The sequence below is a fragment of the Miniopterus natalensis genome, chromosome X (assembly GCF_054644295.1).
Source record: "Miniopterus natalensis isolate mMinNat1 chromosome X, mMinNat1.hap1, whole genome shotgun sequence".
NCBI classification, from domain to species: domain Eukaryota; kingdom Metazoa; phylum Chordata; class Mammalia; order Chiroptera; family Miniopteridae; genus Miniopterus; species Miniopterus natalensis.
The window spans coordinates 7,048,282-7,066,657 of NC_142103.1; the positions used below are offsets into that span (position 1 = coordinate 7,048,282).

The 18,376-nt window shown below is 39.7% G+C and overlaps 1 protein-coding gene across 2 annotated transcripts; it reads right to left on the reverse strand.

Moving 5' to 3' along the window:
• Nucleotides 1-2,038: 2,038 nt before the first annotated feature.
• LOC148090393 (zinc finger protein 449-like) lies at nt 2,039-16,963 on the reverse strand. Of its 2 annotated transcripts, none has more exons than XM_087829292.1 (5): nt 16,949-16,963; nt 14,454-14,898; nt 12,467-12,659; nt 5,142-5,255; nt 2,039-4,950 (listed from the first exon to the last, which is right to left on the reverse strand). In XM_087829292.1, the coding sequence occupies exons 2-5, from the start codon at nt 14,805-14,807 to the stop codon at nt 4,067-4,069; spliced, it is 1,545 nt and encodes a 514-aa protein (XP_087685418.1). In that variant the 5' UTR covers nt 14,808-14,898; nt 16,949-16,963; the 3' UTR covers nt 2,039-4,066. The 2 variants fall into 2 exon arrangements, with proteins under 2 accessions (XP_087685418.1, XP_087685417.1); XM_087829291.1 differs by lacking the exon at nt 16,949-16,963 and adding an exon at nt 16,450-16,633.
• Between the last annotated feature and the right edge of the window lie 1,413 nt (nt 16,964-18,376).

An 18,376-nucleotide genomic window follows, 5' to 3' on the forward strand; every position in this document is an offset into this window, starting at 1 on the left:
AGTTTTAAGTGTGAGCTTTGGTTCTTTATAAGAATGTTCAGCTCATATGATGAGGCTAGAAATGAGAGAGGGTTTCAGGAACAAAGACCATGCAGTTTCCTGGAGGTGCCCAGAAAGTTTCTCTTCAGAATGTCATGGTGACTGCAAATGCAAGAAGGCAGAGTGTAATGTCTCTCCTACCCGACCTGATGGTGAGCCACTGGGGGACTGGTTCACCTGTATGTTCCCTGATTACCTTGACTTTAGCCTAGACAACCTCCACACTATGAAACAACCCCTGCTGATTCAGGAGGACCACTGCTACAGAGTTGCAGGTTCTCTCTGCTTTCAGTACAAACCACTATGAACTCACAAGGGAGAGCTTTCTCAGTCTGGTGTGGAAAGGCTAGGTCTCTCCTCGGTCCTTTAGCTTCCAGCTTTAACTGCCAGCTTTGATAGCTGGGAAGCTATTAGTAATTACTATAAAACATCCATAAAATGGGTCAAAAATATAAAACTCTTAAGAGGGGAATGGGGAATACAAGAATGCAGGTGTTCAGAATGGGGAGCAAGGTCATCTATTCTGTGTCACTGCCCCTTCATAAGCACCAAGGACACTCCTAAAAACATTAACCTAATTGAGAGGTCCAATGCTGTATTCTAAACTTGTGCCTTACAAAAAGAATCCTTATTTTCTAGGGTCTTTGAGATACTTACCAAATTTTATCCAATATGTCTTTATAAAACTAAATGAACTTTAAAAGCAGAAATAGAATGAACCTCATTTTCTAATCACAATGCAGCAAAAGCAAAAACTAAGTAGAAAATGGGAATATTGTACAGCTCTTGGGTCAGAAGTATTAATGAAAACTATAATAACAAACAATTTTGAAATTATCAATAATAACAATGATGAATAATTCTATATAACAACTTGACTGGGCTAAGAGAAGCCCAAATAGCTGGTAAAATATTTCTGGGTATGTCTGGGAGGATGCTTCCAAAAGAGATTAGCATTTGATGAGTACAGAGATCTGCCCTCATCAATCGAATCCATTGAGAGCCAGAATAGAACAAAAAGGCGAAGGATGAATTCCCTCGATTCTTGTGTTGGGACCATCATCTTTTGTTGCCCTTAGATATCAGAGCTTCTGGTTCTCTGGCTTTTGGACTTCAGGATTTACATGCCCCCTCCCCCGCCTCCAGATCTCAGGCCTTTGGTTGAGTTACACCATCAGATCCCCTGGTTCTCAGTTCTTCGGACTCTAGACTGAAGGATACCATCGGCTTTCCTTTTTCTCCAGCTTGCAGACAGTATATTATGGGGCTTCTCAATATTCATAACCACATGAGTCAATTCCTATAAAAAATCTCTCTTTCTCTCCATATATATATATATATATATATATATATGCTTCAGTTTCTCTAGAGAATATTGATACAAACATTATATATAAAAACTATGGAATGTGACCAATGCTGCATTTAGAGGAAAGTCCATATCCTTAAATTCTTTCATCATTAAACAACCAAAAGTAAAATACAATACGCTGGATATTTATTGAAAGCCTACACTGTGTAGGGTCTGAGCAAAATATATTTCATTTCATCTTCCTAGTACTTATGAGGTGGGTACTGTTTTTGCTCTTCATATCACGAGATAGGTAGGTACTGTATTTTGTCCTTATCTTTTTGAAATAAAATTAGGGACATCCACACAATGTTCTATGATCTCTTTTTCCAAGAACTATTTCACATATTCGTTGATTCAGTGCCACGAATAAATAGGGATGTTCTCTACCTTGTAAAATCCAGTAATGTGTGTTTATTATATAGATGAGGGGGAGGATGAGCTCATATTATGACTGCAACTCACCCTACTAGCTAAGAATTGACTGTATTAAATGCTAAAGATGATACATAAACCCAGCATCATGGTGGCAGAGAGTAAAGTGATTCCAGCTTAGGGACAGGAGTCAATTGTGGTGCCTGTTGCCACTGCTCATGGAAGCAGCTCTAAGTTGTGCAAACAATTTAGTTAATGTGATTGAAGCAGAAAGAGCATATATATTTCCACTTTATTAAAATATTGCATAGATACAGAGCAGTTGGGCACATCCATTCTAAGGCACTATTCTGATTGGAATGCAATTCCACAAGAGAGAAAAGAGAAGCCATTACATTCAGTGTTTTTCATTTCTACATTCAGACTCCTCCCAAGTTACATTTTATTGCTACTAGGATCTCAATTTTAACCCCACATTTATAGCAGCATCATACAGGGACCGGGATGACAAGAATTAAAGACACATCCTGGCTTGAGCACTTGATATGATTTGGCACTTAATACAAACTCTCTTGCATTGTTCTCCATTTGTTTCCCAACTCTTGTTTAACTAAAGATATTATAAACTCTTTATGAACCTGGCCCATGAATTGATTTCTTCACTAGTTTCCATTAAGCCTAGGACAGGACTAGTTAGGCACAAAGTAGATACTCCCAAAATACTTATATTAAATATGACTTCCAAGAACTTCAGTGGAATAGAAAAAATATACTTTCCCTAATTCTAGTTTAAGGAAAGGATGACTGGTATCTTCATAAAGGGAAAATACTTGAATGTCCTATTTCTTATATTTTATAACAAGGAACTAGGCTGAATGAATATTTTCACATATTAACAGCTTTAACTGACAAAGAGAGTTCTTCCCTTTCTACAGGAGTTTGAGTCATTACTACGATTATATGAGAACATTTATATAAGTAGCAATGTGTGTGTATGTGATTATAAGTAAAATTCGAAGAGGTTGAGAATCACTGAGCAACTTATAATGTATCTGAGTGAGCCTCACCTCCTTAAAATATGTATGTTTATGTGTGTATTACATAAAAAACATATATGTCTAAAAATTTTTTTCATAACACCCTTCAAATGACTGGAGATAACTAGGCTTGGGAGTAATAAGACTATATTGATAAATACAGAAATATATGTTAAAGGCAATGTATTCCAAGGAATATTTGCAGAACACTAGTTCTGTAGGTTATTACTTGGGTGCACATGAAAAAGGATTCTAGGGTCAAAACATTGAGCCAACAGAGGTGCTTTTTCTGCCTTTACTGAAGGACTTGTCAGAGATTCTCATACTCTGATGTGCACTGTGAATTTAGAAAGGGGAAATAGCAGGAAGGGACCCCAAACTTATTTGCAGAATATCTTTTAGAACTAAGTGTTCTATGACACACACTTAGAGAGACATCAAATTAAAGAATGAGTAAAATTTAAAAAGCACTGAGAGACATATGTTTGAATACCAAAGGAGAATAAAAAGCAATGGACACTGGCTCCAAGTCAATCTAATTTGAATTAGATTGTACTTGTATGACTTCAACTGTCGAATGGAGTCTTCCACATAGAGCTTACTCATTCTGTGAACAAAATAAATCATTAAATTAATAGCTCTAAGCCGCATTACCCCAAACAGCCAAATAAGCAGATTAGCAAACTTTGCAAAATTCAAAACAGTTAAAATCTTAATTTCTTAAACATAAAAATTGTCAATGAAAATAACCCAGCTCTTATGAGGCAAATAAAATCCTCTTTATCCATATGTTCCTGACACATTTTTATTATTTGACAAAACACACTGTCTCCTTTCTTGCCACTTGGAACACAAACAAAGCTTTAAACTAATATAACCACCTTTAATAATGACAGCAGAATAATTATGGTTCTGCTATAATAGATATGCCAGATAGACAAGATTATCCATTATATCAACCCTACCCTATATGCTTTATGCTTTCATGTGTGATACGGTTGGTTTCAGACACAAAACTTTTCATTTTCATTAAAAAAATGAGTTGTAAAGATAGAATACATCAAATCTAGGAAAGTTGCAAGAGTAAGTGGATACTCTAGAATTCACATGCCTTGGGAGATAGGTTTTTAATAGTAAAAAAAAAAAAAATCTGTTCTTATAAGCTCAAACAAAAAAGATTCTTCCAAGACAAACAGACTGCTTCAGGTTAAGATTTTTTTGAGTTAGTGCCAATTTCCGTATGACCTGTTTCCTTTAATAATTCTTAAAGAAGTCCTCTAAAGTGAGTGACTTGGTGCATAATAAGGCCTGCTCTCTGTCTGAAGCTTTTAGAACAATGACTACATTTGTATGGCTTCTCCCCTGTATGAATTCTTAAATGAATAACAAGGCTTGGTCTCTGTCTAAAGCTTTTCCCACAGTAATTACATTTAAAAGGTCTCTCTTCAGTGTGAGTTCTCTGGTGCAAAGTAAGAGCTGTCAGTCTACTAAAACTTTTCCCACAATTGTGACATCTATGAGGTTTTTCACCCGAATGAGTTTTCAGATGTCTTTTAAGACTTGATCCATGACAAAAGCTTTTCCCACACTCAAGGCATTTATATGTCTCTTCTTCAGAATGGGTTCTCTGGTGCCCTATGAGGTGTGAGCGCCGAGTGAATCGCTTTTTACACACAGTGCATTCATAGGGTCTTTCCCCCGTGTGAAGCCGTTGGTGTCTATAAAGGTCTGAACTACGAAGGAATCTTTTTCCACATTCAGGGCATTTATGAGGTTCCTCTCCTGAATGAATTCTCTGGTGCCCTGTAAGTTGTGACTTCCGGGCAAAACATTTTCCACACTGAGAACACCGGTGAGGTTTGTCTCCTGGACTCTTTTTCTTATGGGTTCTAGGGTTGAGAGGTTCTTCCAAGCTAGAGCTCTCAGGTTTCTCTCCTGTAGAGGGATTCTGATGATCTACAAGTTTTGTCAAATCTGTCTGTAAATCCTCTGTGGATTTTTCCCATTGATTTTCTAACTGCACATAGTCTTTTTGCAAAATGGGATCAGGGAGAGCATTCCCCTCTAAAGGAACAAGAAATGGGTACATGTTTTCCAGTTTTTTCTGTTTCGATGTATCTTCTTCATTGTCTATCCCGATCTCAAAACCTGGGAGAAGAAACAGAAACTGCAGATGTCACTGTGTCCCACAAAGAAAAGAACATGAGGGTAAATGAAGATTTATATTAAGCTACCAGTAGGGATATATAGATTACTTAATAGAATCCAAAACTCTTTACCCTGACTAAGGATGAATTTTTCATTTCTTTCTTCTCCAGTATCAGTGAACAATTACTTACCTATCTTGGATTCAAGTAATTGTTTAATTTCTTTGGAATCTTGTAGTTCCTTCACCCATGCCTCTTCTCTGTGCTCCAATGGAAAGCTCACATCGAGCTTTGGTATTGGATATCCTGGTCATTAGAAAGATGAAAAGCATAATTGTTTGGGTTATCAACAGTTTTTCCAGGGTTCAGGATGATATTTTGGACATACAGCCAGTTAATATTTACTTCCACCTTAATTACTATTATTTCACCTGGAATCTCTTACAAGACTGTTTTAAAAGATAAGAAGAAAACAGAAAAGAGAGAACATCCTTTTGTGCTCAATTCAAAACTATTCTCCTCTAATCTATGGAAGGAGAGGGAATCAATTCTGTGCTGAAATCACTGCATTAAATTACTTCTGTCTCTATTTTGATAATAGATTTAATTAGGTTAGAGCCAAAATATGAAGTAAATTTTCATAAAGTTTTGGCATATTAAAACAGAAATGTTACTACTGAGTACCAAGTGAAGAGGGAGAGGTAAAAGTAGAAGTTATGAAACTACTGAAATAATTTCAGTTGAAATTTTCAAATTAAAATGGAAATTGACTAGGTTGGCAAGCAGCAAAAGCAGTCTTTATGTTTGTTTCAAGTGGATTCTCTTGAAATTAACCCAAATATCCATCAAATAGTGTTTCTCACAGTCAATATAAGGATAAACGAGAAGTTTCTATTACTCTTGCTCCCCTTACATCCTAGACCCTTCTCTTCATTGAGAGCCCCCTGTGGCTCAAATCCTCTTATCCACACCCCTTCCTTGCTTTCCTCAGCTCTGTCAAAGAATATTGGTATGCAGTAAAATGTGGGTTGGAAATGGATGATTTGAGATCTAAATGCAGAATGATCTTTACATATTAGTATTATTAAAATAACAGTAGCAAGCTACTTTGATGGAAATTTAAATTTCAAAACATTATATCAAAACAAGATTAAGTTTTGTTTAATAATCTATATTAAACAACTCAATCAAAAGGCAGAGATTATCAAATTGGATTAAAAAGTCCAATTATATGCTGTCTACAGGAGACACACTTTATATTCAAAGATACAAATAGAATGAAAGTGAAGAGATGGATCAGCAATTCCTCTTCTGGGTATTTATCTGAAGATTATAAAAACATTAACTTGAGAATACATATGCACCTCTACATTCAGTACAGCATTATTTACAATAGCCAAGATACAGAAACAACTTAAATGTCCATTGACAGATGAATGGATAAAGAAGTGTGTGAGTGTGTGTGTGTGTGTGTGTGTGTGTGCGTGTGTGTGTATTTCCATTTCATATATACCAACAACTTCACTTTTTGCTGACAGAGAATATATTCCAAACTTTAATATAAAATCAATTGGCTTCTTCCATTACTTTAAAATTTCTTCTTCCACTCTGCCAGCAAGTTGTGCTTTCCACTTAGCCTACAATAGGATGTGCTTCATGTATTACATCTAAGATGTTTTCATTATTTTAAAAAAGCAGTAAAAGTATAATTAATGCTTAAATTATGGAATAATAAGTCTTGCATCATTTTGAAAAGCATAATATATCACTTTAAGAGTGATGAGAAAGGGGTAGTTTCCTTTATTCCTAATTGGTATATTTTACTTTTTAAATTCATTCTATCTTTCCCTTATTAAATACACTAGACTTTCCTGTGCTTTAGAAAGTATTAAAATCAAGATCAGTAGTGTTTCTCAGAACCATATGTGATGTTTGTACCACTGTTGCTAAGAAGAGCGAATTAAAATGGGAATGGAAATGCATATGCAGAATGATTTATGATTAAATATTATTACATAGTATTTGACAAAAGTTCCCAGATTTGATGAAAGACATGAATATAAACATTTAATTAGTTCAACAGACTTCAAATAGGATGAACTTAGAGACTCACACCAAGATATGTTATAATCAAACTCTGAAAAGCCAAAGACAGAGAGAATCTTGAAAGCAGCAGAGAGAAAAGATTTATTACATACAAGGGAGCCTTAATAAGAAAATATGCAGATTTCTCATCAGAAACTTTGGAGGTCAGAAAGCAGTGGACTAACACATTCAAAGTGTTAAAATAAATAAACTCTCAACCAAGGATCCTATATCTTAGCAAAACTATCCTTCAAAGGTGAAGGAGAAATTAAGACATTACCAGATAAACAAAAACTGGGGCATTCATTACCTCTAGACCTGACATGAAAGAAATGCTCAAGAGAGTCCTGCAGGATGAAATAAAAAGGATACTAGACAGTAACTTGAAGCCATATGAAGAAATAAGTACCTCAATAAAGGTAAATAGTGGGCAATTATAGAAGCTAGTATTATTGTAACAATGGTTTATAATTTCGCTTTTTGTTTTCTACATGATTTAAGTGACTAATACATTTTTAAAAACACAATTATTAGTCTAAAAACTAGTATTATGGTAACATTTATAACTCCCCATTTTCTTTTCTATATAATTTAAGAGAATAATGCATTTAAAGTAATTATTAGTTTATGTTTTGGGGCACATAATGTATAAAGATGTAATTTGTGACATCAACAACTGAAAGGAGTGGGGATGGCGCTCTAAAAAACTGCAGTTTCTGGATAGTATTGTAATTAAGATGTTATAAATTCAAATTAGAGCATAATAACTTCAAGATGTTAAACGTAATCCCCCTGGTAACCACAAAGAAAACAACCATAGAATAAACGCAAAAAGGTATGATAAAGGAATTTAAGCATTTCACTACAAAACAATCGACTAAACCCAAAAGACAGTAATATAGAAAATAAGGGACAAAAAAGACCTAAGACATATAGAAAACAAATAGCAAAATGATAGAAGTTCCTCCCCATTGGTAATATACAGGTTGTCTAAAAAAATGTACACACACTTTAACAGCTGATAGCTCAATTTTGAAAATGACATGTATTTTAATAAACACTACCTTTATAATTACTCAAAGTGTGTGTGTACACTTTGGGGGACACCCTATATAACCATGTTAGGCCACAAATTACTCTCAATTGATTTAAAAAGACAGATATGCCACAACAGGATGAAGTTAGAAAAATAATAACAGAAAGAAAACGGGGAAACTGACAAATTTGTGAAAAATAAATAACATAGTTTTAAACTACCAATGGATCAAAGAAGGAATTACAAGGGAAATTAGAAATTACTTAGAGATAAATGAGAATAAAAACACAACATATCCAAACTTATGGGACACACTGCATGCAGTGCTAAGGGGGAAATTTATAGCTAGACAGGATGGGGCAAAAGTAGGTTTACAGTTGTTCATATGGAAAATAATTCAGTAATTAATAAATTATAATACAAGAATAAACTGTGTTTCACAAACTCACAACTGTAAACCTATGTTTGCCCCACCCTATGTATAAATAGTTATATTAATAAACAAGAAAGATCCTACAACAACATAATTTTACAATTTATGGAACTAAGAAGAGAAAAAAATAGAACCCAAAGCTAGCAGAAGGAAAGAAAAATTAATGATTAGGCAGAGATAAACAAAATGGAGACTAGAAAAACTATAGAGAAAATCAATGAAACCAAAAGCCAGTTCTTTGAAAAGATCCAACAAAGACGACAAACCTCTAGTTAAATGGAGTAAGAAAAAAGAGAGAAGGCTCAAATCACTAAATTCAAAATTAAAGTGGGGGCATTACCAATGATTTTCCATAACTAAAAAGGATTATAAGAGAATACTATGAAAAATTATACATCAGCAAATTGGAAAATCAAATGAAATGGACAAATTACTAGAAACACAAAGCCTACCAAGACTAAATCATAAAGAAACAGAAAAATCTGAATAGACTTAGAATTAGTAAGGAGGTTGAATCTATAATAAAAAAATCTCCTGATGAAGAATAGCCCTGGACCTGATGACTTCATTGGTGGGTTCTAGTAAACATTTAGAGAAGAGCTAATACCAATGCTTCTCAAACTTTCCAAAAAAAATTCAGAGGAAGAAACACTTCCTAACTCATTCTGTGGGGCCAGCATTACCATGATACCAAAGCCTGAAAAAGACACTAAAAGAAAAGAAAACAAAACTAAAAACAATATCCCTTATGAACGTGATGCAAAAATCCTGAAGAAAATACTAGCAAACCAAGTTCAGCAGTATATTAAAAGGAATACACAGATTTCCAGTCAAGATGACAGCATAGCTAAATACTGTATTCAAATCCTCCCACAACCACATAAGAATTATAACTAAACTACAGAACAACCATAATTCAGAACTGCCTGAAATATAGCTGAATAGAAGTCCTACAACTATGGATATAAAGAAGAAGCCACATCAAGACTGGTTGGTACAAGGGGCAGAGACAAAGAACAGGCTGCTCCTATACCAATGTGTGGCGGTTTAAAATTGGGAGGGATATCTTGGCTGCAAAGGTCCTCCCTGAGGAGCAGGGGTACCAGCTCCATACCAGGCCTCTCAACCCAGGGTTCCAGACTGAGGCAGAAAAGACCCCATAACTTCTGGCTGTAAAAACCAGCAGGAATTGTGGCTGAGTGAGATGGAGGGCTGCTGGGTTCCTAGGCATTTCCTCCTTAAGGGCCCATACACAGACTTACTCAGACTCACTCCCTCTGAGCTCCAGCACTGGGGCAGCATGTTGAAAGGAACCAGGAAGATACTGGAAGGAACTGAATTGCCTGGCATCAGGTTGAGAGTTTGGGGATAGCTTTCTGCCAGACAGAAGTGTTAGAAGAAGCCATTGTCCCTTTTCTTTCTTTTTTTTGTTTTGTTAATCCTCACCCAAGGATATTTTTTCCATTGATTTTTAGAGAGAGTGGAAGGCAGGGTGGGAGGGAGGAAGAGAGATAACATTGATGTGAGAAAGACACATTGATTGGTTGCCTCTTGCACCCGCCCCAACTGGGGCTGGGGATCAAACCTGCAACCCAGGTACATGGCCTTGACCAGGAATCAAACCTGTGACCCTTTGGTGCATGGGCTGACACTCTAACCACTGAGCAACACTGGCCAGGGCCCATTATTCCTTTTCTGAGAGCCCCCACACACAGCCAATGGGCAGGCACCATATCTGAGTCTCCATCAACCTGTCTCACACGATTCGCACCTGCCCTGGTGATTCCCAGAGACCCCGCCCTACCCAACTTGCAGGCCCACCCAAGCCGTTTCCAGGGGCTTTTCCATACAACTGGCCTCACTTGCCTCATGCTTCCAACTTTCCTAAAACTTCTCAAACACGCAATACCTGGCCTCTGTATACCCCATACCTCTTGCTAAGTAGCGCCAGGCCTGGTATTAGCAGCAGCTGGCCTTGGTTCACAGCTTGGTCTCTCCTGGGCACCTCCAAGTCCAACACAAGTAGCAGCCATCTTCAGATCACTTTGTAGCTCATGCTGGGTGTCCCAAGGCAGGGCACAGGCGGCGGCTGACCTTCCACCTCCTGGGAGGCCCCAGAGCCCGTGCACCTGGTGGACAGCTTCAGACAATGCCAGAGTACAACCTTACCACCTCTATGAGCACCAAACTCAAGGGGTGGACTCGGTGAGCACCAAAGCCCCACTGAAGCAAGTCCTGCTCCATAGGGTCAGCTTCTGCTGCAGTTGCAGCTGATCCTTGCAACCAAGTGGCCTGGGGGTCAATCCCTTCCAGTGATGTCAACAGCAATCAAGGTTCAGTTACAACAGTACAGTGCACACAGCCCACACAGGGGTGCACTTGTAGCCCCCAGATCAGTTGACTGGGGAGACTGTGCCACGGGGCCCTACAGGACACCTACTACACAAGGCCACTCTACCAAGTCCAGAAGATGTAGCAGCTCTATCTAATACATAGGAACAAACATAGGGAAGCAGCCAAAATGCAGAGGCAAAGAAAAATTTCCATATAAAAGAAAAGAAAGCTCCAGAAAAAGAACTAAATGAAATGTAAACAAGCAAACTACCAGAGTTTGGAACAATGGTTATAAGGATGCTCATGAACTTAGTGAGAACTTCAAGGAACTTAATGAGAACTTCAATAGCATGAAAAAGGACATAGAAATGGCAAAAAAGAACCAGTCAGAAATGAAAGCTACATTACCTGAAATTAAGAATCGTTTACAGGGAATCAACAGAGCAGATGAAGCCAAGAATCAAATCAGTGATTTAGAATATAAGGAAGCAAAAAACACCCAATCAGAACAGCAAAAAGAAAAAAGAATCCCAAACAATGGCGATAGTGTAAGAGCCTCTGGGAAAACTTAAAGCATACCAACATTGCCATCACGGGGATGCCGGAAGGAAAAGAAAGAGAGCAAGAAATTGAAAACCTATTTGAAAAAATAATGACAGAAAACTTCTCTAACCTGGTGAAGGAAATAGACATACAAGTCCAGGAAGCACAGAAAATCCCAAACAAGATGAACCAAAGGGGCCTACACCATGACACATCATAATTAAATTGCAAAAGATTAAAGACAAAGAGAGAATCCTAAAAGCACCAAGAGAAAAGCAGTTAGCTACCTACAAGGGTGCTCCCATAAAACTGTCAGCTAATATCTCAACAGAAACTTTGCAGGCCAGAAGGGAGTGGCAAGAAATATTCAAAGTGATGAAAAACATGGAATACAACCAAGATTGCTCTACTCGGCAAAGCTATCATTTAGAATTGAAGGTCAGATAAAGAGCTTCACAGATAAGAAAAAGCTAAAGGAGTTCATCACCACCATACCAGCACTACAGGAAATGTTGAAGGGTCTTCTTTAAGAAGCAGCTAATGAACAAAAGAATCTGATGAACTAAATAGAGCCAGAGACATTGACGCATGCAACAGTCGATCATATTTCAGAGGAAAGAGGGAAGGGGACTGGAAGGTGGGAAGAGATTAACCAAAGAAGTTATATGCATATATGCATAACCCATGGACACAGTCAATAATGGGGTGAAGGCCTGGGGAGGGGGTGGGAATGAGGTAGAGGGGCTCAATTGAGGGGGGAAAATGGGACATCTGTAATACTTTCAACAATAAAGATAAATTTTTAAAAAAAGAAAAAAAAAGAAGTTGATGTAAGATTATGTTTATTGTACCAAAAAAAGAAAAATAGGCTTCTTGAGCAGGGTCATTAGGTTAAGGGGTTTGAATCCCAATAGATCTAACATGCTTTGTGGCTGGCAATTCCCTGAGAGACGTCTCCTCACCTACTCTTTATCAGAGTGATACATTTTCATCCCTTTTCCCATGTTTCCAACCAAACCCAACCCTGGAGAGCTCCTGAACTCTCAAAACAGAAATCAAAGAAAAGAAATAAAACCCTTGCCTTACCAGGGTCCAGAAAGGACTGGCCTTCCCCAGCAGCACTGTAGCTCAGCTCCTGTGGGATCCACGCCTCTGCCACTGGGACCTCCGGGACAGGTCCCATTGCTTGGAGTGGGGGTACCTCCATGTGGAGGTTTGGTGGTATGTCTGCCATTCCAACTGCTGCCAGGTCTTCCAAGAGTATTTCCTGCCTATCAATCTGGGGAAAACGCCAGAACACATCACTCTAAAATCTAGACCATCAGTGCCCAGTAGCAATATAATAGAAGCCAACAAAGTCATTTAAAATTTTCCAGTGCTCATATGAAAAATAAAAGAAATAGGTAAAATCAATCTTAATAATATGCGTTATTTAACCCAATACATCTAAAATATCATAATTTCAAAATGTAATCAGTATGAAGAATTATTAGTGAAGTATTTCACCTACTTTATCTTTCACCTTAAGTCTTCTGAATGGGGTGTGCATTTCATACTTACAGCATATCCCAATTTGGACTAGCCACATTTCTAGTGCTCAAGAGCCACCCTTGGCTGGTGCCTACCATGCTGGCAATGCAGAATGAGACTGCACAAAGACAAAATTTCATGTGGTAAGCCAAACAAGGAAGGGAAACTATAAACTCATTCTACCCTAGGGGCAGGAAACTTTGGAAGAGTCCTGTTCATGCAGGCTAACTGCAGAGCCCCATCTACACCCAAGCCTCCAGTGCCCCTAATGCCCAACTGGAAGCACTTCCTCCCATTCCCAAAGATGCTTACCTATGCTTGGCTATTGCATGCCCCAAACAGGTTTTACTAGATGGTTCTGAAAAAGGACAGGGCCACCACCCCAGGAGATGTTTTAGATATTGTAGCAGGTGGTTGTTATCAGAATTAGTGGGCAGAGATGGGAGTATAGATAATGCTGGGTAGCTCAGTTAGTTAGAGCGCCATCCTAATACACCAAGGATGTGGGTTTGATCCCTGGTTAGGGCACATACAAGAATCAATCAATGAATGCATAAAGAAGTGGAACAACAAATCAGTGTTTCTTTATCTTTCTCTAAAATCAATAATTAAAACAAAATAACTTAGTGGGCGGGGATGGGAGTATAGATAATGCACAGAGCACAGCAACTTTCCAGGTCCCTACCAACTTTGGAGTGTCTCCTGCAAACATTCATGTAGGTAAAAATAACTTGTCAAAAACATCACTTTATTGGTCACATAATCAAAAATATTTTTGCAAATTTTAGCTTGACTTAACTTTTCTAGGAAAATACTACTTTGGAAATCAAAGAAATACTATACTACAAATTGTTCAGATTCACCAAAGTTGTTTGTCAGTTTGGAAAATCACATGACCAGCAGCAATACCATTCATATTGTTTCAGCTGTATCAGTCTGAATTTTTGCCTGTTGCCTTCTCAGTGAGTCTGTGCAGTGAGGCAAGCATCTGACAACTTCATGAGGTCTTCTGGTGTGCTCAAGCCCAGACATGTATACTCTGAAATGCCTACTAGTTTATAATACACTATGTTCCTTTTCTTTTATATTCCTTCTAAATTGGGAGACTGTTTTGGAAAGATCCAGAGAGTAAATATTTTAGGCTTTCTGGGTGTGTTGGTCTATTGCCTATTCTTTTTTTTAAAAAAACAACACTTTAAAAAAATAATAACCATTATTAGCTCATGGGCTGTATAAAAAGAGGCCTTGGGCTGTTTTTGGCTCACAAACCATAGAGCACTTATTATATGATGGTTTTGATTTTGTGTATGTAAGTAGATTACACTATAAATTTCATCTTAGGACAGTAAAGAGGACATTACCAAATATTTAAGGAGTTGGGCTTAATAGTTGAGAATCACTGGCCCATATGCTGATTCCAACAAAAGGAAAATATGAAAATCACTGCAGGGAAATCTTGGGACAAAAAGAAAAAATGGCTAATCTAGTACCAGATGTGTCTGCTACTTCTTTTGATATAATTACCCAGATCCCAAACGCTCACCTGTGGCTCTGGTATCTCAAGTTCTCTCTGTAAGTCTTCTATCAGTGACACAACTCTTTCTCTATTCTCTGGGCAATGTTCCCTCACCCAGGTCTCTATCTCTGTGGGCAAAATTGTTAGGAATTGCTCCAACACTAGAAGCTCCAGGATTTGCTCCTTAGAACGCATCTTTGGCTTCAGCCATTGACAGCAAAGCTCCCAGAGTTTGTTGAAAGCTTCATGAGGCCCAGCTGCTTCTTTGTACTGGAACTGCCTGAAGCGTTGACGAAAGACTTCAGAGTCAGTATCATACTCTTGAAACACAGAGCCCTGATTCAAGGAGGCCTGGATTGCGCAACCCAGGGCAACAGCCATTGCCCCCTTCCAGCAGTGTCCAATTTATCTAGGCCTGAAGTCTCAGACTCCAATTTGTTTCTTTGTATATTTCTTGATGGAGCACCTAAAGCTGAGGAAAGGGCAAATGAGAGAAACAGCAGTGGTTACCAAAGGGCATCCTTATCTCCCTTAATTGCTTGCTTTTCAGCAAAGCCCTAAAATTAGCATATTGTATTATTTTCAGTGGTTTTGAGAATCTGATGAAAGGCATAGGCTCACTTCCTAGAAAAATACACATAACACTTCAAATTCTGCATCCAGTCTCAAAAAGTTCACAAAATCTTCACGTCCATTTATAGACCCTCTAGAACTGCTCTGTCCAACATGGTAGACAATAGTCACATGTGCCAGTTTAAGTTTAAATTATTTAAATATAAAAATTCAATTTCTCATTCATACTATTCACATTTCAAGTGCTCAGTAGACACTGTTGCAGGTAGTTCTATTGGACAGCTCTTTTCCAGAATTCCTTGGACCCAAGGTTAGGAATCCCTTTCTTTAAAATAACCCGTATAGATCTGATGGCCTATATCTCCACTCCCAGTCTAATAACAATTTTCTTGTGTGTCTGAATATAGGTGAGCCAAAGAAGAAATATGAAGGAGCACTACATAAAACAGAGGTGAGTAACCCTGCAAGTTCACCTAGCTTTGAGTAACCCTCAGTCACCTTCAATCACCAGCATCTTAGGGACAGCCATGCCCTGCAAAGGCAGCAACCGTCAATCCCTCATTCTTCTCCACTTCAGATGTGTAGTTCAGCCAACATCACCATGAACCTCATCATGCAAAGGCATTCCGAGTGGCTTTCTCATGAGAAAAACACACTGCACAGGGCAGGCCATCAGGAATCTGGTCTGCAGTAATAATGAAGAACGGTTGTCGCATTCAGCATGCTAAGTGCCAGGTGCTGTTCCAAGCCTCCTACATAAATTCATTTAGCCCTCACCCAATGTTAGGAGGTGGGTACTAGTTTTATGCTCTGAGTACAGATGAGGGCACTAAGGCTTCGGGCTTGGAGGACTGAATAACATGCCCCAGGACCCATAGCAAATGCCAGAGGGAAATGGTGATAAGGTTAGAAACCACAAACTCTTGCAGTGCTCATCTCTCAAAACATCCAAATGTTCTTAGTGCAATCTCTGACAAAGGCAGTCACATACATGTCTTCACAGGTGTGAAGACCGGTACCTGCCCAAGTGCAATAGGTCCTCTCTGTTTGCGTTTACCCACACAGCTCACCTACCTGTCTTCTTTTCTGAACCAGATCAAGGGGGCAAAAAAGACTCTCTTCCAGCCCAGTCATCAAAAAACTTCTCTGTTCCCATCTCATCCCTAGACTAGTTTCTTAAATGACACCCAGAGCCTCTCTCTGTAACATCCTCTTTATAAAATTGCCTTTGGGGGATCAGATTGCATGAAATGCAAACAGCAGTATGCCTGGCACAGAGACAGCTCTGCTCACGAGAACACGTTATTAGAAAGCTTCTATTCCCGCGACTAGGTACCTAAGTGTCGCTGGAGGGCATCCAGGAACCCTGCGGGTTTAGGCTGAGGACCCACCTTTTATGTTCTCCAGCCTCACAGCTGGGAAACTCTTCCCTTACTGACCCAAACCTTACCCCACGTCTCCCACGGAATTGACCCTCCGGGTTTCCCTCCGATGGCCCTTCCGGATGAAAACTTCACTTCCCCAAAGGCCTGATGGCTTCTGTCCAAAGCTTCCAGAATGAACGCGCGCTCACCAGGCCCGTGGATATAGAGGCGCGTGGAAAAAGGCACTGGGCGTCGAGAAAAGAGGGCACTTAGGGGAAAGGATAGGGGGACAGGTCCCTAAATATCTAAAAGCCGGTTTAAAATCGAATGCTGATGGAAAGGGTGCGGCCCCAGCGCTCTCCCAGGAGAAGATGTCTCGCTTCCTGGAGGGGCGACGCCAGCCCGGGAGGACCCTCGGGAAGGCCCGGCCCGGTCTCAAGGAGGGGTGGCGGGGACCCAGGCGGGAGAGGGGACCGCCGCCCGGTCAGGCCTGAAGGCAACCAGTTTTTGTAGCCCAAACGGGATGGGAGCCCCACTCCCCGTGCCCCAGGGACGGCCACGCCCTCCGGACGCACCGGGACTCACCGCCTGGGCGCCCACGATTTACCAGCTCACTCGGTGCAGTACCCAGTGCGCAGGCGCAGGGCAGCGCATCAGACTACAACTCCCGACAGGCCGAAGGCCACCCGTTCCCTGTGGGTGGAGAGTGGGCAGAAGGTTGCTGACGTGAGAGGGGCTGGAGCTTTTCTTTGGGAGGGATTCCATTTCCGGTCAGAGGCCTCTAAATCCCAGGGGGTTGGGTGGGGCCTGTCATGTTTTTGATCCTAGCCAGGGCTTCTCTCCCATCATCCCAAGAATACTAGGAGCAGTTGGGGATGTAAACCAAAATAAATTTTAGACTGTAATAAAGAATAAAAAGGCTTTATTTGCCCATAAAGGAGCTGCAGCTCAAGAGACACAGATTTAGGTAGCAACTTAAATTTTGCTCCACTGAGACGAAGAGGAGGCTGTCTTTTATAGTGAAAGTTCTTGCTCAGCTTTTCAATTAGGTCTGCTTTATGTAAATGAAGTACCCAAATATGCAGTTCTGATTGGACAAGGCAGTTCTCAGTCTAATGGTGGAAAGAGGAAACCAGGGTTTCCTTGTAGTGGTTGACTCAGATGTTCTTAAACAGGCATTGCGCAGGAAGCTCAGAGTTCAGTCTGAACTCCCCTGGGGAAGCCCCTGTCAGCAAATAGCTGCTAAGCTCTCATTATTTATAAAATTTGGGCCCTGTATTGACCATGGGAGTCCATCTCAGCAGATAAATTCCTTCTTGGAGTCCACATTGATTCTCAGATCTCTCTATATAGGAAGAATTTCTAGGGGGAGCTTATTAAAAAAATCATTTTGGGGCACCCATCCCAACACTCTGAAGCACTGGATCTCTCCATAGCTCTAGAATTCACAGTATTGGACAGAACTCCAACCAACTGAGCCACACCAGCTCAGGCTAGAATTTGCATTTTAATAAGCTCTCTTTGTGACTGTGTTCTTTGGCTCACAGCTCATAATAGCTTTGAGATACCTTTGTATTTTCTTCTCTTACAGACTGGAGCCTCCACATACCTACCCTTCTTATTCCTCTCACCCTTCAGCCTGTTCTCAAGTTTCTAGGTTTGCCCTACACCCCACCCTTATTGTTTTCCAATTGGTCTCTCACTGGTCCAGCCTCTGGAGTCAAATTTTCCCGCCCCGGTGGTCAGTGGCGAGTTGTAGGGCAGCCAGATACTATGTTGTCATTTGGTAAAGTTGTCATCATTTTGGCTTGGAGCTAGTACTGTTGGGTTTTGGACACAAATCTTAGTGCTGGTACTTCCTGTGTGAGAGCAGGATCTAGTCCTGCGTGGGTTCAATACAGAGAGTAGAGAGCTGCCTGCCATTGTGCCTTCCAAGGGCCCTGATGGAAGCAAGACAAGCAGGCAGGAGTACCACCTTCTCAAACTCACAGAAGCCAAAGTATTGGAAACAGC

What these genes read in the sequence shown, in the direction of transcription:
- LOC148090393 (XM_087829292.1), bottom strand. Translation starts at nt 14,807, where the DNA reads ATGGCTGTTGCCCTGGGTTGCGCAATCCAGGCCTCCTTGAATCAGGGC. An exon ending in CCAGTCCTTTCTGGACCCTG is followed by an intron (nt 5,256 to 12,466) that starts GTAAGGCAAGGG and finishes TCTAATGACCAG; the next exon opens with GATATCCAATACCAAAGCTC. An exon ending in ATTACTTGAATCCAAGATAG is followed by an intron (nt 4,951 to 5,141) that starts GTAAGTAATTGT and finishes TTCTTCTCCCAG; the next exon opens with GTTTTGAGATCGGGATAGAC.